The sequence below is a fragment of the Grammomys surdaster genome, unplaced genomic scaffold (assembly GCF_004785775.1).
Source record: "Grammomys surdaster isolate TR1022 unplaced genomic scaffold, NIH_TR_1.0 126185, whole genome shotgun sequence".
Taxonomy (NCBI): Eukaryota; Metazoa; Chordata; class Mammalia; order Rodentia; family Muridae; genus Grammomys; species Grammomys surdaster.
The window spans coordinates 1,616,000-1,640,610 of record NW_021620991.1 but is presented as its reverse complement, the minus strand read 5'-3'; the positions used below and the strand labels follow the sequence as shown (position 1 = coordinate 1,640,610).

At 51.5% G+C, this 24,611-nt stretch overlaps 2 protein-coding genes across 5 annotated transcripts in view; one reads left to right on the top strand and one right to left on the bottom strand.

Moving 5' to 3' along the window:
- Positions 1 to 5,006, bottom strand: part of Dffb (DNA fragmentation factor subunit beta) — a 12,644-nt gene extending 7,638 nt beyond the window's left edge. The window contains exons 1-4 of one of the 2 annotated variants that reach the window (XM_028757996.1): positions 4,790 to 5,006; positions 4,492 to 4,618; positions 2,905 to 3,093; positions 1,014 to 1,093 (exon numbers count right to left, since the gene is read on the bottom strand). In XM_028757996.1, the coding sequence (XP_028613829.1) occupies positions 1,014 to 1,093; positions 2,905 to 3,093; positions 4,492 to 4,618; positions 4,790 to 4,912 (519 nt within the window). In that variant the 5' untranslated portion in view covers positions 4,913 to 5,006. The remainder of the gene's footprint in view (positions 1 to 1,013; positions 1,094 to 2,904; positions 3,094 to 4,491; positions 4,619 to 4,789) is intronic. The other variant, XM_028757997.1, reaches the window with a different exon arrangement.
- A 373-nt stretch (positions 5,007 to 5,379) lies between these two features.
- The window catches only part of Cep104 (centrosomal protein 104), a 32,750-nt gene continuing 13,518 nt past the window's right edge, over positions 5,380 to 24,611 (top strand). The window contains exons 1-15 of one of the 3 annotated variants that reach the window (XM_028757838.1): positions 5,380 to 5,547; positions 9,186 to 9,308; positions 11,536 to 11,709; positions 11,979 to 12,117; positions 13,341 to 13,403; positions 13,846 to 13,931; positions 15,210 to 15,378; positions 15,645 to 15,803; positions 16,946 to 17,161; positions 18,708 to 18,902; positions 19,683 to 19,850; positions 20,347 to 20,520; positions 22,853 to 23,029; positions 23,744 to 23,950; positions 24,466 to 24,570. In XM_028757838.1, the coding sequence (XP_028613671.1) occupies positions 9,196 to 9,308; positions 11,536 to 11,709; positions 11,979 to 12,117; positions 13,341 to 13,403; positions 13,846 to 13,931; positions 15,210 to 15,378; positions 15,645 to 15,803; positions 16,946 to 17,161; positions 18,708 to 18,902; positions 19,683 to 19,850; positions 20,347 to 20,520; positions 22,853 to 23,029; positions 23,744 to 23,950; positions 24,466 to 24,570 (2,145 nt within the window). In that variant the 5' untranslated portion in view covers positions 5,380 to 5,547; positions 9,186 to 9,195. Of the gene's footprint in view, positions 5,548 to 9,156; positions 9,309 to 11,535; positions 11,710 to 11,978; positions 12,118 to 13,340; positions 13,404 to 13,845; positions 13,932 to 15,209; positions 15,379 to 15,644; positions 15,804 to 16,945; positions 17,162 to 18,707; positions 18,903 to 19,682; positions 19,851 to 20,346; positions 20,521 to 22,852; positions 23,030 to 23,743; positions 23,951 to 24,465; positions 24,571 to 24,611 lie in introns of all 3 variants that reach the window. The other 2 variants (XM_028757837.1, XM_028757836.1) reach the window with 2 other exon arrangements.

Sequence of the window (24,611 nt, the reverse complement as noted above, 5' to 3'; positions counted from 1 at the left end):
AGCAGGCCCAGTGCAGACACAGCCTGAGAGCCCAGCAGGCCCAGTGCTGATACATCCTGAGAGCCCAGCAGGCCCAGTGCTGACACATCCTGAGATCCCAGCAGGCCCAGTGCACACACAGCCTGAGAGCCCAGCAGACCCAGTGCACACACAGCCTGAGAGCCCAGCAGGCCCAGTGCAGGCAGGCAGTGGCCTCAGTGAGAACCAAGGTGATCAGGGCTTGAGGCCAGCTCATCAGGCAGGTCCTCCACACCCACGAGAAATGGAGGGAGTTTCAACACAGCAGGGGCCTCTGTGAACACATGCACAGGTCAGGTTTTCCCCACAGACACTAACACTTAGCTCAAGCTATACAGCAGGGTCAGAAGACTTGGTGGAGGGTGTGCCTGAAGGAAGAATGCAGCCTAACGATCTACTTTCAGCCAAGATGCTCAAGGGTGACACAGTATAAAAGACAGACAGATGGAGAGGCCCTAGGCCTATGGCGCTGTCCAATTACTGTGCAGTTACCCAAGCTTCTGTTGATAAATATGCCCACAAGGAGAGAAAGGAGAAAAAGGTCCCCAAGAACCAAGCCACTGTCCCCAAGACACCCAAACTGCTCACCCTATCTAGATGAAGGGAGTCATGTGACCCTATCTAGATGAAGGAAGTCATGAAGAACCCAGTGCAGAAAGGCCCAAATGCTCACCTGATGAACCATTCCCTAGTGACGGGCACCTCACATGCTCTGCCAAACAAGGTGAGTAAGAGCTGAGGCTGAGGCCTCTGACCCTAACCAAAGGGCACAGCCCAGAAAGGTTCTAATGCCTGCTGGACAACGGTGTCAGAGGCTAAAGTACAGAAGAGACTGGATGCATGGGACAGGAAGGTCTCGCCTCTCTGAGGTGCACATGCCTTCTGCTGACTTAGTAGCAACCTTACAGACATACATCAGCAGAGGGGTGACAACCCCACCAACAGATCCTCACCCTCCGCTGAGTGCTCACAGCATGACCTGAGCGTGGCCTTACCTCTCTCAGGTAACCCCGGATCCGGCTCTCACAGCTGTATCTCAGGTAGCCAGACTTATTTCTGAATCGAGACTCCAAACCTGCAAGAAAGATGGCGTCCTGGAATCCACAGGCAGACCACGGCCTCTCTCTTGGTTTGCATCCCACACAGCTCAGGAGCCAAGCAAACCAGGAAGGGGCGGAGGAGGGTCCCGGGGGCTGCGTCACCCACAGAGATACCTGAAAGTGGTGTGAACGATCCCCATTTGGGGGAGCTGCTTATGAGGCATCTCAATCACTGACAAGAAGTTTCCGCTTGGCTGGCCCTCGAACCCTCAGACTTTTAGTTACTCAAAGTTAGACCCATCTGGACTGAACATCCCAAGTGCCCACCCGCAGGTAAATGGACAAAAGTGCCCCATCTGTACAACAGGATGATATTATTAAAAAGGAAGAGCGCTCTGACGCTGGCTACCCACAGTCGCACAGGCGGGACAAACACTGTACAATTCTACTCTCAGGAGGTGGCGCCTAACATGTGGAGGTGTCCCATTTATAGAGCTGGAGACTGGAGAGGGAGAGGTTGGGCAGCAGAGCCACAGAGCTCGGGCTGTGGGAGATAAAATGGGCCTGAGAGCAAATGCAGGTCACGGTGACAGAACAAGGTAGAGGTGCTGGAACACGCTGAGCACCTCGAACTGCACCCTCATCTGCTGTACCGCAGATTCACTCAACTGTAGACCTTAACCATTTAAAAATCTACATCTGGCTAGGTGTGGTGGCACACGCCACCGATCCTATATGAACTAAGTATGGAGATTGCCCTCTGTTTTAAAGGATTTAAGTTTGTGTGTGTGTGCATGTGGTGTACATGAGTGTGCGCATATGTGTGCGCATCCGTGCATGCACACACAAAGGGCGGAGGTCACCACTGAGTGTCTTCCTCTATGCCTCCTCACCCTTACTGACTGAGACAGGGTCTCTCACTAAGCCTGAAGCTCACTGTCTGAGCTATACTGGCTAAGCAGCAAACCCTAGGCATCTGCCTGACTGTACCCAATACTGAGGTTAGACATGCACCACACTCCTGGATTTTACATGGGGGCTGGGGATCGAAACTCATGCTTAAGCAGGAGGTACTGCCACTGAGCCATCTCCCAAGACTGTTTTTTTTTTCCCCGTCATTATTCCTTGGGGACCAGTCAACTACTACTTTCCCAGGATTATAATGCATCAGGTACCTTAAATGCCCTAGGGATGATATGGAGTACATAGGAGAGATCCCGGAAGTTTGCTGGCCAGTCTGTCTAGCCTAATCGATAGGCCCTAGCCAGTGAGACCCTATCTGAGGGAGATGAATGGTATTCTTGAGAACGTTACTCAGTTATCCTTTAACTAACTAACCCTCTCTCTCTCTCTCTCTCTCTCTCTCTCTCTTTCTCTCCCTCCTCTTTCCTTTCTCCTGTCTCTCTCTCCCCTCTCCCTCTCCTCTCTCTCCTCTGTCCCCTCTCTCTCCTTCCTCTCTCCTCTGTCTCTCCTCTCTCCTCTTTCATCTCTCCTCTCTCCTCTCTCCTGCCTTTCTCTTCTCTCTCTCCTGTCTTTCTTTTCTCTCCCCCCCCCCTCTTTTTCCTCCCCCACTATCTCTCCCCTCCCTCAAATGGTAAGGTGGTAAAGTCTATGTGCCATGTATTTCCAGACTGCCCAGGACACTGACTCAACCCATGAGTCCTGGCTGGATAACTTCCCATGCACACCTTTTGTTATCACTCACTCCAAAGGCCAGTCTACCCTTGGTTGCAAAGCACTGGGATCTGAAATAGACAGAGATCTCCCTGAGCCTCTCTGCTCCAAAGAGGCACTTCTCTGCCTGCCCCAGACACCCTGGCCACCACAGTCATCCCAGTCCACATACCTTCAAACCAGGATGGGTCCTGCTCCCGGGTCTCTGCAGTAATGTTCTGGCTCACATGATGCAGAAGGTCAGCCAGCAGCTTCTGCCTCAGTGGGGCCTGCTCATCTGACAGCAGCTGTCGTGCAGCCTGGATGACCCCAGCATGTGGCTCATTAAACACACTGAGGAAACGTGTGATGTCACTCACATCTGCCACCACCAGGAGACAAACAAAAACACATTGATGCTGCTCTGGCTCCACTCAGTCCAGAGACTGCCAGATGTCAGGACTCTGGTGCTACCAACCCTTTCCCTGGCCTGACACTTCCACTGGAGTGACCTCCACTGAGGGTTGTAGTATCCTAGAAAAGCAGCATACTTGGTCTTCTGGCCTTCTCTCCTCCACACTAAGTCACCTCCTTTGGCTATCTCCTTAGACCCTGTTTTCAGACCTCCCAAACGTTCTCTATACTTTCCCTTGGAGTCTCTGCACAAGTGCCTCCAGTGAGCTTTCCCAGCAAGCTAAACACCAAGTGCATTCCACTGAGGATCTTAACCAAACAGGAACAAACAGAATTCAGTAACACTTAAAAAGCACAGACCACAGACAAATGAGGCTGCAAGTCTGGTTTGTAATCAGAACTCAGTGAGATCCACTGTGTTGTTAACAAGCTGAAGAAGTCAGGTCGTGTGATACCAACGGATGCAGAAAATGCAGGAGGAAACCTCAGGCAGCCAGGACTTGACAAGAGGTTCCTGGTCATTGTAAATGCACAGTGAAGTGATAATCTAGATGTAACAAGGTCAGAACTTTGGAAGCTGGCTTTGGGGGACACATGCTTGGAATGTGAGCAGGTGGGAAGTAGAGCCAGAAGAATCAGAAGTTTTAGGCCAGCCTTAGCTACAGGCCAGCCTCGGTAACATGCAACCTTGTCCTCCCCCTTTCCCTTGCTCTAGTACAGAGCGTGAAAAGAGCAAGGCCAGTTTGCTCCGTAGTTGGAGCTCAGTTCCAATAAAGAGAATGAAAAGCTACACAACAGGAGATATTTGAAAACCACATTATCTTACATCGAACTCATAACCAGGATATTCTGGGGGCAGGGTAAATACTTGAACAGCCTTTACAAATCCAACTAAGAAACACAAAAGATATGAAGAATCACTTCACTGAAGAGTGTCTGCAGGCAGCAAATAAGAACATAGGAAGATGATACCTGATTAATCCCATTAGCCACCAGGGAAATTCATATTAAGACCACAATAAGCTGTCATCAGACCTACCTAGAATAGCCTGAATGAAAACCATGATACCTGTGAGCATTTCACCACTCACCTGTAGGTGAATAGCTCTAAGCAAGGGTGAACGGGGCCCTGCTCTGCCCTCCCCTGCCCTGCTCTGCCCAGCCCAGCACGGCAAAGCAGCACCTTCCCCAGTCTCAATCCAGTCTCTTACCCCCTTGCCAGTTTCAAAATTAAAAACAGAGTTCTTCAACAAAAGCTTCTGGCATTCAGCGCCCCTGACCTGATATCCTAAGGTTCCTGCCTGGGCTCCTAGACGCGGCCTTAAACCGTGTAGGACCCTCCCATCTCCAAAGTATTCCTACTCACAGCCGTGCCAGGTCTCACCAGGGGTGAGCAATAGGAGCTCAGCGTCGTTGGGAAGGCCCGGGAAACAGTCGTCGGTCACCTCCGTGCCATCTTCGTACAGGCACAGCCGGGAGCCGGGCACCGGTAGCTGGAGGACAAGAAGATCAGCTTGTCCCACAACAGTCCCGGCTTCCAGACAGCCAGCTCAGGGTACTGCAAAAGCCCAGGGCCGATCCAAGCCCATGCAGGGGGATGGAAACCGTAGGGGTGGAAGCCAGGGTCCCCGCACTGCAGCTCTCGCCCTCAATGCCGGACCCACCTGGAAGCGGACGCAGCCTTTCCGCAGCAGTTCCTGGCAGCTCCGAGCTGCCACACCGAACTTGGACGAGCTGTGTAGGGCTCGCAACTTGACGCATTTGGGTTGGCGGAGCACCGCGCACATCGCAGGGCTGCGGTAGCGGATTCTGGTTGCACTGGACCGGGGGAACTGACCCTTGCAACGTTCCTTCCCGGAACTGTGGTGCGTAGGCGCGGCCCGGAACCCTTTTCTCTATATAGGTAGGTGCAACCGGAAACGTCCGTCTACAGGACCTGTCCCCAGCCGGAATCCGCGAGGCCTGGATGCGCACGCAGGCGCTGGCGGGCGGACGCGCAGGCGTACAGCGCGGGCCGGCCTGGTTGCCATGGGAGCGCAGCTGCGGCCCGGGCCTTGGGCAGAGGCAGCCCGGGCTGCTCTTCTGCTGCCCTCGCCTCAGAGGCCCGGGGTGGGGGCGGCTGGACCGAGACCCCTCCGAAGGTAGCGGAGGCCGACATCGCAGCGGCCCGCCTGCTCGTCTCCGCGGCGCTCTGTGACCCCGCGCGGCCTCGATCTTCAGCAGGCACCCGGGGCGGAGGCTCCCTGACACCTGGCCTGGCCTTGGAGGGACGCGGCCAGTGCCGCCTGCTCCAGGCCTCCCAGCAGCGCATCTTAGCTTTAGTGTCTGGAATAGGGTTCGAGACCCGTCTTGTCCTCTTCTGCATGCGTTACTGAACAGGACCAATTGCCACGAGACTAAAGACTTGTAGCTCTGACTCCAGGTAGGCTATACTTCGATCCATGTTGTTTTGGGGTTTTATTTGTTCGCTGGATTTGACTTGTCATGCTTTTTAAGCTTTAAGATTCTCTAAAGCACTCTCAGTCCTTAAAATTAATTGGTCTCAGATCATTAGTTAATATTGTAACATTTACTTTTTCTTGAAAAGAAAACTGGAAACACTTTTCGTATCCTTGTAACAAAATGTTTGGAAGTTGCTACATTGAGTTTGGGCTAAGGTCTGGAAAGATGACAGAGTAAGCTCACAACCAAAAATAGAAGATTTGGGGCTTAATTTATAAGCAATGCTAGGGTAAATGTCACTTGACACTGCTGGTTGTGGCTGCCCTAGGGGCAGCTGGAACTCCACTGGCCTCTGGTGACTAGCTAGTAACAAAAGTGACTGAAGTTGGATTTAAAGAGTATTTGTCTGGCAGGAGCATAGGTGGACCAGGCTATGGCACAGATCCAGAAGTATCTGTGGTGGGCTTTGTGCGGAGAGAAGGAACAGGAGGTGGAAGATCTCCTGCAGTGAGTGCATCGTCTGAAAATGAATGTTTTTGCAGATGTCCTTATTGAGGTCCCGGTGTTTAGGCCACACTGCCCCCACAGCCCTCCTGCAGACATCTTCAGTGCCAGTAATTTGTTTTGATTTTATTGGGGATACACTTGTATCTGCCCTTAACATTCTGTTTGTAAATCTCCATGCACCACAGAGACAGACCCAGATGAGCACAAGGTAGACAGGCCTCCTTTTTTTTTTTTTTTTTGAGATTGTCTCACTGTGTAGCCCTCGAACGTATAGACCATGCTGACCTCAAACTCAGAAATCCTCAAAGTGCTGAGATCAAAGGTGTGTGCTACCACACCTGACACAGGGTCTTGAAAATGGTCTGGTCAAGGCATTGGAGAATTTCGTTAGATTTGGCTATTCTCTAAAATTTAAGTCATAAACGGGCACAGTGTCACATACCTTTAATCCTAGTACTTGAGATGCCTAGGCAGAGTCTCTGTGAGTTCTAGGCCAGTCAGGGCTAAATAAGGGACTCTGCCCCCAAAATAAAAACAAAAACAAAAATAATCCAAGATAAGAGTTGAGAAAGGGGAAACAAAGTGTCAGGACAGGGTTAGCACTTTAACTCCTAGATTGGGGCTGCCTGGGGTTTTGGAATTAAGACCTGGAGAGAGGTGACTGATGTTGTATTTAAAGAATGTATGTCTGGCAGGAGCCATAGGTGGAACAGGCTATTGCACCCATCTGGAGTATGGATAAGGAAGAAGAGTGGAATCCAGTAAGCCTTCACATCGTGCTGCCCTCAGGTGTTAAAGGGGAGGATGGCGGTTGAGTGAAGTTAGCTCCGGGTTCAGAACCTGAATGAGCTAGGAGTATGGTCTCACAACTCAAAGAAGAAGTGTGCTGTTAAGTCACCCAGCCATGCTTATTACTGCTCCTAACAGTTTTCTGGGCAGTTTTCTCCACTCTGATGTAATGGCCACAGGGAACTCAGAGTAGCATCTTTAACAGTGACTTGCCATTCTAACTCTTAATAATTTAGTATGTATATTCCAAAAGCACTAGCAACCCTCAGACGGGCATTGGTTATTGAAATAGGCCTTTTCAAATCCAGTGGAAGTAAGAGGAAGGTGTAGATTACACATTGAGCATGTTCCCATCCCAGCCAGATTACCTGTGGGATGGTTTGGATGTTAGAGCCCGTAGAATATTTCAGTGTTGAAACTTCCAGTGGATTCCTTTGTTCTGTGTTAGGAGGAGCGGTTTTTCTTCTGACGATTTACCTCAGCACTATGGCTTAGTAACTCAGAAGTAACCAAGGGGCCATGAGCACTTTAGGCTCTCAGTATGATCACATCCGAGGGCCAGTGTGTTTGTTGCTTTCTGGCAGTGCTGCCGCAAGGTTAGCTCCACTTGGGCAGGCCCTCCTCTGCTGGTGGCCTCAGCAGCTCTGGACTCTAGTGTTAGTTGTGTCTCTGGGGAGAAATCTCTAGATAGTCACCATCTTCTTCTGGGCAACACATACGTATGTTCCTGTTCATAAACTTCACTGTGCAGGGGTGTGGGATTCATGGACCATCCAAGCCTAGGAAAGTGCCAGCAGGCTCCAGCCAGGGTTGGCGGGAAATGCAGAGTCACCACAGCCAAGCTCACTCTCTGCTGTTTTCCAGCGTGGAGAGCAGGGTGCCAGACAGCATCACATCCTCCAAATGACAGGGGCGAACTGGGACACAGGTCTGTTCCCTGCAAGGTCGCATTGAAAGGATTGTCCAGCCAGTTGTTCCCCTCAAGCTCCCTCAAGCTTCGCCATATCTCCCCTCATCTTGGCAACTTAGCTTCCAGGAGACTCTGTATTAGAATAAGCAGTGCTTCCCTTTCTTTACTAGGACTGGGGGATGGGGAGGGGGGGCTGCCCCTGCTTCCTGTCCCCATGTCTCCACTGAGAGCCAACGCCAAAAGTCTTGTCTTGTGGCCAGAGCCATCCTTGCCCCACTTGATTTTCCAGGTTCCGGGGGGGTGGGGGACTGACAACTTCCTGTGTTCTTCCAAGGGGAGGGGAGGTGACCCAGCAAGATGCTACATTGAGCTTCTCTGGGTGGTCCCCTTTTCCACATAGTCTTCGGATCTGGGGGCCAGCAGATGATCCCCATCCAGCTTATTCATGGGTTACACTTTGAAATGTCCTGAGTCAGGCTCTCAGCCCAACTGTGCTCACGTCTGCCCTGTTGCATTTGTATACACTGCTTTCCCTAGGGCTACAAGCTGACACTAGGCAGCTCTTGCTACACTAACAATTAGTTACTAACAGTTAGTTCCTTCCTGTGCATTACCAGTTGTTAGTTTCCTCCATCATGCAGAAAGACACTTGTAACCTGCCAGAAGCTTTGGTGTTGCCATGAGAGTATCACAAATTGGATACCGTAGACAACAGAAGTGCATTTCAGAGCTAGGTGACCAGCATCAAAGTGGCCACAGAGCCATGCACCTCCGAGGTCTGGGTCCTCTGCCTTTTCTAGCTTCTGATGGCTCCAGTCTCAGTCTGTATGTGGCATCTACCCTATGTGTGTCTGTGCCTCCACTTCTTGTGTGTGTTTATTGAAGGGTTGTATGGGGTCTGTATGTGTTTATTGGAGGGTCGTTTGGTGTGTGTGCAAGTGTGTGAGCATGTGTATGCATGCGTGTTTCTGGAGAAGCCCACACTTTGTCTTCTGTATGATAGGCAAGCACTATTCCTCTGTGATACCCACCCTCAGATCCTTTTCCTCTTCTTAAAGTACACCAGCCACATTGGGTTCCCCCCAATAGGGCGCCATTAATGTGATCACATCTGCAGAGAGCCTAGTTATGTCATAATCACATGCAGCAGAGGCAGGGTATGGTCATCAGTAAGGATGTAATTCAGCCTGCAGCACAGGTCAGACTTTCAGGAAAATCAAAATAGCTTAAATGGCACATTAAGTAGAACTAGAACATCCATTTAAAAGGTTCTGTAGACACACTAGCCTTTTCAGAGGGGTGGGCAATTCTGAGAACTCTGTGGCTTGCCTTGTATGACATGAACTAACAGTACATCTAACCCTGAGTTGGATTCATTCACAGAACTCTTCCCTGCTCTTCTGAACAGCCAGTGTGTGCAGAATGCCCCACAAGATTGGATTTGTAGTGGTCAGCTCCTCTGGACATGAAGATGGCTTCAGTGCCCGGGAACTAATGATCCATGCACCGACTGTCAGTGGGTGGCGGTCACCAAAGTAAGGCTGGGCTGAGGGGCGGGGTTAAGAGTACATCTGTGTCTGAGTACGTGGTAGGCTTTATACCTCCTGATCTGAAAGCATGAAATGCATTTCTAGACAGCTATGTGGTATGTTTCAGTGAAGACTAAGTTAAATCATTAAGTTAAAGTACATTTTTTCTCTTGGAGTTTCTGAGAGGACCTAGTAAGCAGCACCCCCTCTCCTCCGAGCCCGAGCTCTGAGAGATGGAGACTTAGAGCTGATAGGCTAGCAAGGCGTTTGCTGGGGCTGTGGGTGCCGAGCTTCTTGGCACTCTGCCCCCGCATGCAGTCCTCTGCACCTACCAATGCAGGTGCGGCCGGGCTGGGCCGGGCCACACCTGCTCCCCAGCCACACCCACTTTCCTCCCAAGCCCCCGGTTCAGTGGTTTCCTTTCAGCTTCGGAAGGTGAAGCGTCCACTCTCTGTTTTCTGTTTCCCCCTGCAGAGATCACCAACAGTAGCTACATCTGCCCTACGATTCCATGAAGGTTTTTTTTTTTTTTTTTTTTTTTTTTTGGCTTTTCGAGACAGGGTTTCTCTGTGTAGCCCTGGCTGTCCTGGAACTCACTCTGTAGACCAGGCTGGCCTCAAACTCAGAAATCCGCCTGCCTCTGCCTCCCAAGTGCTGGGATTAAAGGTGTGCGCCACCACTGCCCAGCTCCATGAAGGTTCTTAAATAGACACTTGGGGCTTTCTGTGTAGTGGTACTTATGCCAGTCACACTCCATTGGCATGGTATTTGTCATAACTATATTCATTTTAGTAACATGCTTCCAGAGGATACCGGAGGAAAGGGTATGTGCCCCTGGCCAGGAGGCAAGGGAAAATATCTTTAAATGAACTGTCACCAAAATGGACAAGGTGCTGTCAGAATGAGCTACAGAAAGTACACTCAGGGTGCTGGGCACAGGGGATGGGCACAGGTGGTACTTACAGGATGAGGTAAGTTCCTGCCATGTCTTCCCACGAGCCTTGGGATCCAGAGTTAGTCTCCAGAGCATGGCACTCCAGTAGAACATGGCATGTGCTGGTGGTGTGAGCCTGCACACCATTCTCAGTTTCCAGGTGATTTTGTACATTTACTGTGTCTCTGTCCATGCATGTGCCAACTGCATGTGTGTCATGTGTGTGGAGATCAGAGGCCAACTTGTAGGAATCGGGTCTTTCTTATTACCGTGTAGATCCCAGGGATCAGACTTGAGCTGGCAGCAGGCACCTTCACCCACTGAGCATTTCAAAAGCAAGCTGCGCTGTCAGTGTATCTGATGAGGATGTCAGGCTTGATCTCCATGGGAGAGCATTACCCTGAACTGTAAAAGTCAGAGAACTAGGAGGTGAGCACAGGGCTAACAGAGTCCTGGAGGCGGCTGATGTGCTAGTGGTGTCCAGGCTAACTGCTCCCCAGGTTGGGGGAAGTGCCTCCGCTCTTGAAGAAGCTCATAGGAGCCTCACCCAGTTACAGGGTTTCTGAGTGGGATGGAGAAAAGAAAGACCTGGCCAGCAATGGCAAAGCTCACGTGCACGCACACATCACACACACACACACACACACACACACAAACACACACACAGATCACCAGGCACAGTGATGTTGATACTTGTGGAGGAAGGCGCTCCCTTTGTTCCACATGCCCACAGTGCCTGCTAGCTAATGTATGTCAGTACTGTCCTTTCAACACACTGTACTGCTGAGTCATGGCCATGCTGTCTGTGTGGGCTCCTTGCTGACAGAAGTAATGTTCTAGCCAAGTCTTACGTGGTGCTCTTGCAGTGGGTAGGTCCTGTGTAAGTTAGAAGCTTCAGCTCAGCCACCCCTGGAGCCCTGAGCACATCCAGAAGTCACCTCCTGCAAGTTGCCACCTGGTATCCTACAAGCAGGTGCTTCCCTTAAGTCCTCAGGTTTCTGTGGGAAGCCTTTAGCCCTACCTGGCCTGCTTATATAGTGTCATGAGAATGGTTGATTTGTCTTATCAGCTTAAAGTTCCATTTCAGCCATTAGTCTTTAACAGCCTGAGGTTAGGTCTGCAGGTGGCCAGCAGAGCCAACCAGCCTTAGGTCCAGGTTTTGGAAGGGAGGAAGTATTCCATTCAGATACAGGCTCCTCCACATCAGCCATGCTGGGCCTTACACTCCCCTGCCTGAAAGCAGGCAGACAGAAAGGCTGCAGGCTTTGCTCGGAAATCCAAACCCACGTTTGCTTTCAGATTCTGCCAGTTTCCACAAGAAATCGTCCTCCAGATGGTAGAGCGGTGTCGAATAAGGAAACTGCAGTTACTTGCTCACCAGTACATGATCTCCAGTAAAGTCGAGTTCTACATCAGTGAAAGCTTGCCTGAGTACTTGGTGCCGTACCAAGCAGAGCGGTTCCGCAGACTGGGGTAAGGATGAAACTCCGGGTGTGTAGTGGTGGACCTGAGTGTGACAGCTTCAGGGACTGTGCCTCTTGGCCTTCTGTGACCTGTGCTTAGCAGGCACAGTCTGCATCTGTGAGGTCGGTGGTGGCTGCTTCTTAGGTGGAAATCTTTTCTCTTCTCAAGCGTGTTAATTGGAGCCTACAAGGTCCCTGAATTTTGTTTTAGGCCCTGTGGGATTTGGTGGGAGTGGGGTGGCTTTGTCAACAGTACTTCAGCCATGGCTTTCCTTTCAGCTATGTCTCTCTCTGTGATAATGAAAAGACAGGCTGCAAAGCCCGGGAACTCAAGTCTGTGTATGTCGATGCTGTGGGGCAGTTCCTTAAGCTGATCTTTCACCAAAACCATGCCAACAAGTACAACATATATAACCAGGTGAGATCTGTGTGTGTGCTTAAGGCTCTGTCCTGACAGCACAGCCCATGCCCTGCCCGCTGCTCCCTTACCCTGCAGCTCTGTAAGAGAGTCAGGTGTCGTCATTCGTGCATTGTCAGGTGCTCTCAGGAGTGGATGTAGGGGTGGCTGTTGCTCTCTGCACCCAGACTGTCCCATATGGCAATGCTAGGTACATGGTTACAGGGCATACAAGAGCCTCTGTGACTGTACCAGACTCAGATAAAAAAAAAAAAGTGCAAAGGCTCCAGGAGGTTTTATGTCACCCGTGTGCAGTAGCTTGACTGTTTCCCCCTCATGTTTTCATTTGCTGAGAGCATATGTGACTGACTGGCAGCCTGTGGCCTTGGCAGCGTGACAGCTGAGGCCTCAGAGCTGCCTGGGGCCAGTCCCCATAGAAGTCAGCCGGCCAGTGCTGGATCCAGCAGGACACTCCACTCCAGCTGCTCAGGCTGCACTGCTGCTTTTTCTTCTTTTTGATGAATGAATTGGAAATAGGGAAAATCGGATGTATCTCCGTGATAGAGTGCTTATCCAGCATGCTCAGGGCCTGAGTTCAGTCCCCAGGACCCTGTCCCACTCTGAAAAAGGAAATCAAGTTTGTCCAAAACAACCTTGTGAGCACACACACATCTATACCACTCACTCCTCCTCCAAGGGGAGCAGGAGCAAGCCAGCAGGTCACTCTGTCGTGTCGGGCAAGTGAACTGTGAGACACAGCTACGTCTCAAGGTCCACTGTAGCATGGCCTCGAGGGAAACTTCAGTGACCACTTCTGATGTTTTTCTCCTTCCACCTCATCTGCATGTGCCCACCAGTAGGAACTGATTAGGACCTGGGCCGCAGTGATGGGTGGAAAAGAGAAGCGACTTTTCCACCAAGGGCGAGAGGTGAGCTTCAGCACCTGGGTGAAGCGTGCTGTTTAGTTAGTGGGTATGGACCGCACACTCATCCTGGAGTGCTGGCTGCTGGGGAGACTCGGATGAAACTCTAGGTTAGTGGTTATTGTCTAGAGACTTGGTAGAGCTTTAGAACAGCAGGACTCTCCCGAGCACCTCAGTTCTCTCCAGTGTGTGGACCTTACTGCCAGTGCACATGGGGATACACCATCCTCCCTGATAACACCAGAGGCAAGAGTTGGCAGAAGGGCTTAAGGCATCTCAAACATTTTGTACTTAACTTCTGATGATGTAACTGTTTCTTAGGTGGCTTTGGTGGCAATAAACATCATTGGAGACCCCGCAGATTTGGGTGACGAGAGCAGTATTGTAAGTATGAACGATTACTTTCTAAAAAATAAAAATGCATTTCTCATAACAAAATGTATCAATTCAGAAGCCGTCATACAACTATGATTGGCTGTCAGATAGGTTAGTGGACATTTTCCTCAAGAATTTTAGCTGCTCGTACAGAGGACCAGGCAGGACCACTGAGCCCTGCTGGCACCTCTCTTTTAAGCAGTTATAAAATTAAGACTTGTCACCAGGCAGTGGTGGCACACGGCTTTAATCCCAGCACTTGGGAAGCAGAGGCAGGCGGATTTCTGAGTTTGAGGCCAGCCTGGTCTACAGAGTAAGTTCCAGGACAGCCAGGGCTACACAGAAAAAACTCTGTCTCGAAAAAAAAACAAAAACAAAAAAAAAAAAGAAAATTAAGACTTGTCATGTCCATTGTTTGCAGTGAGTCTAAGAAGCTATTTTGTTCCCAAAGACCTCTAGGGAAAAGCTGATCGACCACTACCTGGGCCACAGTCCCCACAATCCTGAGGACCCTGCCCTAGATGGAACTTTTGCTGGGTAAGATCCCTCCCCCATTCCTCCACAAGAAACTTTACAACTCTTCGGTTAGGTCAGGCGAGAGCAAGGAGCCACTGGTCAGGTTGTCTTGTGTCCGTGCAGAGATTAGAGTGAGTGTGCCTCTTGCACACCTACACTGCTGCCCTTCAGAGAGCTTCAGTTCTGTGTGCTCAGGGTTAGCAAAGGTCCCTGAGAACAGTGATACGTTTCCAACATGCCTTAACTCTCAGGCGTGTGCAGAGCCAAGGGTACCGTCACCTCTGTCACCACTGGTCAGCTCCTTCCTGGTGGCCACGCCTTGGTTTCTGCCTTCCCTGAAGCCTGAAGCACAGAGCAGCCACAGCACACTGTGGTGTGCTTTGCCAGAGCTTCCATCTTTAGTGGTGCGGCCTGCCTGGCCCAGGGCTCTGTGAAGACAGAGACTGTGAGAGGCTCGCCTGAACATCGGTGCTGAGATTCACTGCGTGAGGGCTGGGTTGGCCCTGGGGTGTTGCCTAAGAGTGGGCATGTTCCTGACTGGCACCACGGGACTTTTTTTTTTTTTTTTTTTGGTGAGGTTTTTAAAAATAAAACCTTTGTATTGGTTTCTGGGACATCCTGGCAAAGTGGTGTAGACTTGCAAGCACAGTGTTGATGTAATGAGCGCTGTGTCAGCCCTTACATTACTGGTGGAAGGGATGCTCAGGCTGCTGCATCTGTCGGTCACAGTATCAGTCACGGCTGGCAGGCAGGGGGCCTGATGAGAGGGTGGGGAACAGCAGGAAGGAGCCTGTACCCCAGGCCCACTTGACCTTATGAAAGTTTTCCAGCTAAACTCTTTGTGACAGATAGTATTTATATAAACTTAACCTGCATACAAACCACCCAAGTCACAGCTTGCATTTGGGTCAAACTTGATGCAGCTGATGTCACAGATACAAGACTCTGAAACTGGTCCCCTGAGCGTGTGCGGTGTGGCCAGGCCCATGCTACTGCGACACCTCCTCACCCAGAACGAAGGTACTTCCTGCCGTGCTGTAAAATTTTAGAAAAACAGTGATAACTACAGACAAGTCGTGGGTGCTGAGTGTGCCTGAGGCCTGGCCTAGCGTGCAGCCCAGTGAAGCCCTGGGAGCAGGAGTCCCAGGCTGCAGCCTGACCAGCCTCTCTTGAGTCGTCTCCCTCACGAGGGAGACCCTGTGAACAGTTCTGTGACCTTTTCTGACCTTCTCACATGTGTGTTCAGCATAAGTTCTTGGCTCTCCTGACCAGAAGGAGTCAGTCATCTTCTCTCCTTAGGAGATCTGACTACATCTCTCCACTTGATGATTTGGCATTTGACATGTACCAAGACCCCGAAGTTGCCCAGATCATCCGCAGGCTGGATGAAAGGAAACGGGAAGCTGTCAAGAAGGAGCGCTACGACCATGCAAAGAAACTGAAGCAAGCGATCGCTGACTTGCAGAAGGTACAGCTTCAGAGAACATGCCCTCATCTGCCTAGGCTGGGTCTGTTCTGCAGAAGGGTTCCTGAGTGCTGAGGAGCAGAGATGGAGTTAGCGTCCCAGGCAGGGAGTGTAGTGTGGAGGGCAGTGAGCCAGAGGCTGACTGCTCCTGTGGGGGTTGGGCTTTGGCCGTGGGGGGCTCCTGAGTGCCGGGTGTTGAGACAGCACGCAGCGCAGACCCCCTCCTACACGTGTCCTGCGAGAGCAGATACCCATGCTGTGTGCTGCAGGTCGGTGAGCGCCTGGGGCGCTATGAGGTGGAGAAGCGCTGTGCGGTGGAGAAGGAAGACTATGACCTGGCCAAGGAGAAGAAGCAGCAGATGGCTCGCTACCGTGCCCAGGTGTATGAGCAGCTGGAACTGCACGGCCTTCTGCAGGGCGAGCCAGAGGTCAGAGCAGGCCACAGGATGGGGGCACGTGGGAGAGAGGGAAGGGCTGAGCAGGGTTGTGCTCAGCTCCCTGAAGGCTTAGGCAGGTACCCCATATCTTGAGCAGTCAGTAGGTCTCTGCTCTGATGAGATCTTCCAGAGTTCACAAAGCCCAGAGTCAGGAAGGTGAAGGCCTCGGGATCCCTCTGACTGGTCTCTATATTGTATGGGGTGTGGTACCTGAACTATGTGCCTGTGGATGTGAAATGCAATGGAATAGTCTAATTGGATGGAGACAGACTTCTAGCAAGACACACCGTCCCTCCTCTTACAGTTCATGCAGGCAGATGATGACTACATGGCAGGTGAGGGAGAGGTACTCAGTGCTGAGCACGTGTGAAGGGATGCTCAGTGCTGAGTACATGTGAGGGAGAGGGTGCTCAGTGCTGAGTACAGGTGAGGGAGGGGGTGCTTGGTCCTGAGTACAGATGAGGAAGAGGGTGCTCAGTGCTGAGTACAGGTGAGGGAGGGGGTGCTTGGACCTGAGTACAGATGAGGAAGAGGGTGCTCAGTGCTGAGTACAGGTGAGGGAGGGGGTGCTCAGTGCTGAGTACAGGTGAGGGAGAGGGTGCTCAGTGCTGAGTACAGGTGAGGGAGAGGGTGCTCAGTGCTGAGTACAGGCTACCAAATCTCACCAGTCCCACTCTCTAGTCTGCCAGCCTCAGGTTGGTGCTAATGGGCTGCATGTCTCTGCCTTTCTTCCAAGTAGAAGCATAGACCAGTGAGAGCCCCGGGTGCTACCTGAGACAGCCCTGCCAGGTAGCTCTGCCTGTCTGCATTGTGCGTAATCACTTGACCGCTGTTAACTGCAGGGCCCGGTTCTAACCCAGGGCCTTGCCCATTGTGCTTCTAGCACAGATGTTGGTCAACACTGCACAGGCACCCATGGCCATGCTAAGTCAGGTATGTGGCCTTGCTCTGTAGTCTGCGCTGTAACTGTGGCAGGCACAGCTGAGGAGATGTCATGGTCCTGGAACTTAGAGTGGCCCACTATGCACTCGTGAGGTGTTCTTACTTCTGGTATGCCAGGTTCCTCTCAGGACAGTCTTCCTTCGCTCAGATAATCAGCAGTAGTCACGCCCTTTGTCCCGTCTTCCCTCCAGATGCAGAGGCCGTTCGCCTTGCCCCTCCAGCCCCTCGCGTCTCCCAGCAGTCCCCAGCACTGGAAGGTAGTGTCCTCACTCCCTCGAACAGAAGAGCTGGTAGCTGAAGACACGTTTGCTGGCCCCATCCTCCAGGAGAAGCCCTTGGCATCTTCCCCTCAGCATTCGGCAGCAGATCAGTCCCCACCTGCTGCAGGCCCCACCCCAAGGAGCCATGTAAGTTACTCTTCCCCAGCCTGACAGTCATCAACAGTGTGGGTCGTCCTGTCCTGGGTGCTGATCTCAGCACCGGTGCATGCCTCCTGCAGGGCCAGCCCTCTCTGCACCAGGGGCTAGAGCAGAACAAGAGGGGAGGGAGCAGAAGCCTGTGGGCCACACCCCTTGAGAGGCACATCTGTAGTTCTTCATCTGTGGCCTCACAAAGTCTTATCTTTTGAACCCCTGGTTTTTCTAAAAGAAGATATTTACAACTGCCTCAAGTATTGCTTCAAGGTGTAAGAGCATGTGTGAGACACACATGCCTGCAGCTCTCAGAGAACCGAGGCAGGATTGCCATCGGTTCAGCTTAGACTGTGAAGCAAGTACCAGGACGTCCTAAGCCATAGAGTGATCCTGCCTCAGTAAACGGGTAAATCCTGCTATACCTACTCTCCACATAGCACCATGTATCCATGGTCACAGCCTTGAGAACAGCATTGTAACAGAAAACCTGAGAAAATAGGACTCTGTACTGCCGGTTCTAACAAGGAGCATGGCAGGTCCTGTGGGTTCCAGGATGGGTTTGACTCAGGAGCTCAAGTCTCATCAGAAGCCTGGGTTCTTCATATCACTTGACTCTCCAGCTCCTGTCTCCCTTGGCTACCCACTGCCAGAGGAGAACATCTTGCCAAGGGGTCCTCACTTCAGACCAGCAAGATCACTGACAGTGGCCAGCCTCTGAAACAGCAGCCAGAACACAGGAGATGCCTGTGCTGGCTGGCCACACCAGGCCTTCCAGAGCATGTTGTTGCAAAGCAGAAGGGGCCTTGTGCTCGTGTGTCGGCTTAGCGTGGTGGTGCCTCTGCAGTCTAGTTGAGACATCCACGTTGACTCAGGGTTGGCCCTTGTGATTTCAGACTTGGAGAAATGTATTCTCACAGGTGCGTATTCACCTACTGTCTCAGGAAGGGTCAAGGACTTGTCACCCTTGTCAAGGTTCCAGGACCCAGTCAGGAAGGGTCCCTCTCGGCTCTCACCACTGTGTGCTCACCTTTTAAATTCTGTGCCTTTGTCTCTGACGGGACACAGCTGTGAGGGCAGAAGGTCCATCCTCGCTGCTGTGTGGGCAGCAGAAAGGTGGCTGGTGAGCCAGGTGCTGGAGGAGTGAAGACTGGGGAGGCAGCTGCCCAAGGAGCACCCCAGAGGAAGCCCGGTCCTGATCGCCCCACAGGGGGCTGTGCTGGCTCTGAGCCCTCCAGATAATGAGCATATTTAGTACAGTAGAAGAATGTCACCAGACTAGTCTGAGAAATAAGGATGACCGTTCTCCTGGGCTTCCTGTCGGCTGAACCGGATGGGAGGTAGATGGGAAGGGAAGGCTTCATCTGATTTTTCCAGTTATAATCCATGTGTAGAAATTATTCTAACCTGATGCTGACTTAGCAGACTTCAGACTCTTTGCCCAGGATCCCAGCCCACCAGGCTGTGGAGGAGGCGTCCTGGGCACAGCCCCCGCCCAGAGCCTCAGCTTCACAGCACTGGCTCACCTCTGCTTACCTTACAGATGGAAGCCCTGCCCTATGATGAACGGCCTCTGCCTGTTACTAGAAAGCAGTTGGGGGAAGCATCCGCAGAGCCAGAAGTGAGAGAGGCAGACAGTGACGTCCGGAGACGGGGTGTCTCAGGGGAACCAGAGCCCTTGACAGAGAAGGCCTTGAGAGAAGCCAGCTCTGCCATCGACACCTTAGGAGAAGCCTTGGTAAAAAAGGAAAACCAAGTTATGCACACAGTCACAAGGGCATGCACATGTGCGCACACACACAAACCGAGCACACAGAGAGAAAGAAGGGAAGACAGCTGCGATTGTTTTTACTTTGTTTAACGTGTGTGTCTGTGTGTCTGTGTGTCTGTGTGTGTTTGTCTATCTGTGTGTCAGTCTGTATGTCTGTATGTGTCTGTGTATCTGTGTGTCAGTCTGTATGTCTATGTGTCTGTGTATCTGTGTGTCAGTCTGTATGTCTGTATGTGTCTGTGTATCTGTGTGTCAGACTGTATGTCTGTATGTGTCTGTATATCTGTGTGTCAGTCTGTGTGTCTGTATGTGTCTGTGTATCTGTGTGTCAGTCTGTGTGTCTGCGTGCCTGTCCATATGTATCTGTGTGTCAGTCTGTATGTCTATGTGCCTGTGTGTGTGTGTATCTGTATGTCAGTCTGTATGTCTGTGTGTGTTTGTCTGTATATCTGTGTGTCAGACTGTATGTCTGTGTGCCTCTGTGTGTGTGTGTATCTGTGTGTCTCTGTGTCTGTGTGTATATCGTATGCATATCCTGCCATTGACTGTGGAGGTCAGCTTGCAGGAATCCGTGTCCTCCCAGTGTGCAGGGTCTCAGGCCTCCATTTCCCATGAACACAGCTCCACCTGCAGACAGCTCCCTACTAGTAAAGCGCTTAAAATGCGAGCTGACAGGCAGCCTCGGGTGTCTGTGTGGTGCTGGACAGGCCACCTCCTGAGCTAAAGCAGGCCTGCTGTTTCCTGCAGGTGGCTGGGGCCTATTCTAAGATGTGGTCCTGCCGAGAAGATGCACTGCTGGCGTTGTACAAGAAGCTGATGGAGATGCCTGTTGGAACGCAGAAGGAAGATTTGAAGAACATGCTCAGAGCATCTGTCTTTCTCATCAGAAGAGCCATAAAGGACATTGTGACCTCAGTAAGTCCCTTAGCCTCCTGTCCCCAGGTCACTGATAGAACTGTGACTTAGCTTTCAGTGAAACCAGGAACGAGGGGTCCCAGCAAGAGGCTGGGTGAATGACAGGTGGAGGGGGCCATCCTTGCCTGGGCACTTCCTCAGCTTTGTACAGCCTCTTGTTTTCCCATCAATCTCAGCAGAGAGGTGGTGTGACAGCACTCAGCTCTCCTTGCTTTTCTCAAGGGGCCGTGAGTCACCTAGATTCTGCAGCTCTGAGAAGGCTTTAGAATGAGCACTGCAGACAGGACAGGTTGAGGACAAGGGTTAGTTCAGGATGGAGAGCTGTTGTCACATGGTCGGCAGCGTCAAGTGCGGAGGGAACGGGTGGGGTGCAGGGCTCTGGGCATGAGGTGCTTGCTGTACATGGAAGCAGTTTATCATCTAAGGTTCACGTTTGTTGCTGACTTCCTCTTGAACTCCCCCCACACAGCTGATCTGTCTACCTCATTTTATTCAGGTCTTTCAGGCCTCATTGAAATTGCTGAAAATGATAATTACACAGTATATTCCCAAGCACAAGCTGAGCAAACTTGACACAACGCACTGTGTGGAGAGAGCTATCCCCCTTCTACTCGCTAGAACCGGAGACTCCTCTGCCCGCCTCCGTGTCATGGCCTTGAATTTCATCCAGGTCAGAACTCCCTGTCACTGTCTTATTGCTGTCTGACTCTGCCTTGCAGGGTTCTTCTGTACTGCAAAGCCTCAGACACCTGCCCTCATGCTCCCCTAGTGCTGGAGGGACAAGCTCTGTGTAGACAAAAGCCTTTGTTGTTTTGAGACAGAGTCTCATTCTGTAATGCTGGCTGGACCTGAGTTCATGTAGATTCCAGGCTGGCTACTTCAGATCTTCTGCCTTAGCTTTCCAAGTGCTCAGATGCAGGCTTGATACCACACCCAGCTTATTGGAGACGGAAATAAGGAATGTATAAAGCTAGACAGACGGCTCAGCAGTTAAAGCCGTTGCTAGCTCACAGTTCAGATCCCTAGAACCCATATTAATACCAGGTAGGCATGGTGGTTTGCCTTAGTCCCAGACGTGGAAGGTGCAGATAGTATCCATGGAGCAAACTGCCTAGCAAGTCTAGCCAGATCGGCAGTCACTGGGTCTGATTATGAGATTCTGCCTCAAAATAAAGTGGAAGAGCTATGTTGGAAGATCCTTGAAATCAGCCTTGGGCATCAACATGTATGTACACACATGCCAACATGCATAGATATGTATGCACACCATTCACAGGAAGAAAAGAAAAGGTTGTGAGACGAATCAGTGGGCGAAAGGTGCCTGCCCCCAAGCCTGACTGACGGCTGAGTTCAATAACTGAGGTGGACCCACCGGACTGAGGGAAACCTCTGCCCTCTACCCTCACCCGGTGTCATGAGCATGCTCGCACCACACACATGCACAGAATAAGTACGGCAGAGTCGCCCAGAGGACTGTTAACAAAAGGAAGAGGAGAGCAAGAACAGTTCAGGAAGGTTGTTTTGTTTTTTTTTTCTTAGTATGAGGCAGGGTTTAATGCATCCTGCCTCGGGCTCCCCAACCCAGGATCACAGGGGTGAACCACCCAGCAGACTCAGGATCCTCTAGTTAATCTCTGTTATCCAGGCTTGAGAAAATCTAGGAATGCCTTAAAATTTGATGCAAAGTTTTGTGAGTGCATACATCTGTATTGGAACATTTGTCATTTCTCAAAATGTAAATAATCTAAGGCCTGGCTTTATTAAGAAACTTAATGTTCTGGGAAAACAAATAGGAAAAAATAAAGCAAGCAAGCAGAACACAAGTGCTGCAGTGTGCTTGTAGCACAAGGCTTAACAAGTGAACAGGATGTCACTGCTAAAGATGTGTCAGCCCTTGAAAGACAGGGGCAGGAAGGTGTCAGTGAGGGAGTTGGTTTGATTTTTGTTTTTCCTTAAGAGCCAGGTCTGTCCATATAACCCAGGCCACCTTCCATGCCCCTCCCTCCTCAGCCCTCCCAGAACTGCAGGAGTGCGCCACCACACTCAGTCATAGCCATGCTGCCCTCTACTCACTGTCCCTGCCTGAGCCTCCTGTGCTAGGGCTCCAGGAGCGGGTCTCCATTAGTTTCTGGGTAGTCTGAAGCTTCTTCCATCGGGATTACCTTGTGCCAAATGTCACCAGGACTGCACTGGGTCCCCAACACCCAGGCATGACTGGGTCCCCAGCACCCAGGCATGACTGGGTCCCCAGCACCCAGGCATGACTTCCCACACCCTCCTGATTCAGTTCCGCAGGAGCCGCTAAGGACACCTGCACTCATGTGGCACGCAGACACAGAGCACAAGTGCACATAGACACACCCACACATAGAAAATAGATAAACCTTCAAAGTCACCACCCTCAGGCCCACTTCTTTCAGGAACCTGCTGTCCTGACCCCCAGAGGCCATATTCGCTGTGCCTGTGTCCTTTGTTCCTGAGCCATCACTCATGGCCCACATACAAAGACAGGTTGTTACCATATGTCACACCGTGTGGTAAGTTCAAGGATGCCTAGGCTATATAGTGAGACCTGTCACCCAACAACTGAAGCAATGGATGGGGCTTGCGTTCTTTCACCAGTAACCATACTGGACAAAGAACGGTTGACACTCTGAATGTCCTGCTCTAAGCTTAATCACTTTCCAAATTTTAAATTGAGAACAAGTCTCCATCTTAGTTGAGTAACACCAAGAATGGAATGGAAGCCTTGGGGCTCTCACTGTGTTCTGTAAGGTTTTCCTAACCCTCCTGTTGATCTCTTCTGCTTCAGGTCTGTGGTTTTCCCCCTCTCTGATTCTTTCCCAGAATCCCTAGCTCTCATTCATAGCCTGCCTGCGGCTTGTCTCTGTCCCTCACTTCCCTGTTTGCTCTCTTCGGGGTTCAGTGTGACGTCATGCTAAGTTGTACTAAATGACTCCCAGCTTTTACCTAGCAGTTAACGACTCTGCTGTGTCCTATAGGAAATGGCCTTGTTTAAGGAGGTGAAGTCTCTCCAGCTCATTCCGTCTTACCTGGTGCAGCCACTGAAGGCCAATGCTTCTGTTCACCTGGCAATGAGCCAGGTGGACCTCCTGTCCCGGCTGCTGAAAGACCTGGGCACTGAGAGCTCAGGCTTCACCGTGGACAACGTGATGAAGGTGAGCCAGCCTCGTGCGGCTTGACACTGGCCCGAGCGCCGCGGTATAGAGCAAGGCTGTCGAATGTGAGCCTGTGGGAGCAGCTAGGACCTTCCTGCTGTGTCCACACTGTCTGGTGAGAGGGTGGAGTGCACAGGTCACCATCAGCAGCGGGGAGCAGACCGAGTCCTCACTTGACACACATGAAAACCCAGGTTTGATCCACAACACCACATACAACTGGCTGTACACTTCTGTAATCTCAACTAATCCTGGCACTACATCCCCGCCACATGGAAAAAGGAAAGCACAACACCAGGCATGAGTGTGCTGTGTGCAGGACAGTACGGGGCTGTGCTGTGGCCCCCTCTGTGTGCAGGACAGTGCAGGGCTGTGGTGCGCCCCCCCTCTGTGTGCAGGACAGTGCAGGGCTGTGGTGCGGGCCCCTCTGAGTGCAGGGCAGTGCAGGGCTGTGGTGTGGCCCCACTGTGTGCAGGACAGTGCAGGGCTGTGGTGTGGCCCCCTCTGTGTGCAGGACAGTGCAGGGCTGTGGTGTGGCCCCACTGTGTGCAGGACAGTGCAGGGCTGTGCTGCAGCTCCCTCGTGCTTGTCTCCTCTGGGCCTCATATTTATTTTCCAAGTCTTTGCAGCATACTCAGGTCGCTTCTGTGCTGAGAGAAGTTAACTTTTTCATTCAGAAAATCATTAGCAGAGCTGACACTGTTTTCTTTGCAGTTTGCAGTGAGCGCCCTGGAGCACAAGGTGTATGAGGTGCGAGAGACAGCAGTCAGAATCATCCTGGACATGTACAGACAGCACCCAGCCCTCACCCTGGAACACCTTCCTCCAGATGACAGCACCACACGCAGAAACCTTCTCTACAAAGCCATTTTTGAGGGGTTTGCTAAGATAGACGGCAGGCCAACCGAGGCTGAGGTGAGGGTGAGTTGGCCTTCACAGCCTGATGAGACTGCACTCTGCATTTAGGAAGTGACGGACGTAAAGCAGCCATGCTGACTCATGCCCTGATCTCAGCACGTGGAGGCCGAGCTAAGAACATTGCTGGAAACCTGGCCAAGCTGGCCTGTGGGGAGGGGAGGGAGGGAGAAGGAAGGGGAAAGGGAGAGAGGGTATAGTGCTACCTGAGATGTGAACAAACGTCTAGGCTCTTTCTTAAGGAGCCCCATGTGGAGAAGCACAGTCTGCAGTCAGAAGCAGGTCCCTGAGCAAGGCTCTGGCCTGCCCACACCTGTGAGCTGCGAGACCAGCGTTGCTCTGTCTGGGAAGAGCAAGAGCAGGACTAGCAATGCACAAACTTTTAGTAAATTACTGGAGAATTTACTTTTAATATAAGTTGCATTCTTATCACCAAATTTACATGCTATAAATTGTCTCCCAGTGTCTGAAGCTACTCTAAAACCTTTTCTAATGTGAAAAAAAAATGTTTTTTAAACCAGGTCCAGAAAAGAGTAGCCACAAAAGAAGCAGAAAAGCAAAAGAAAGAAGAAATGAAGGCTCTGCAGGGCTTGACAGAGCCAGGAGAGACCCAGGCTGTAGTCCAGGTGAGGTCACCTGAGTCCTGAGTGTGCGGGGGGGGGGGGGG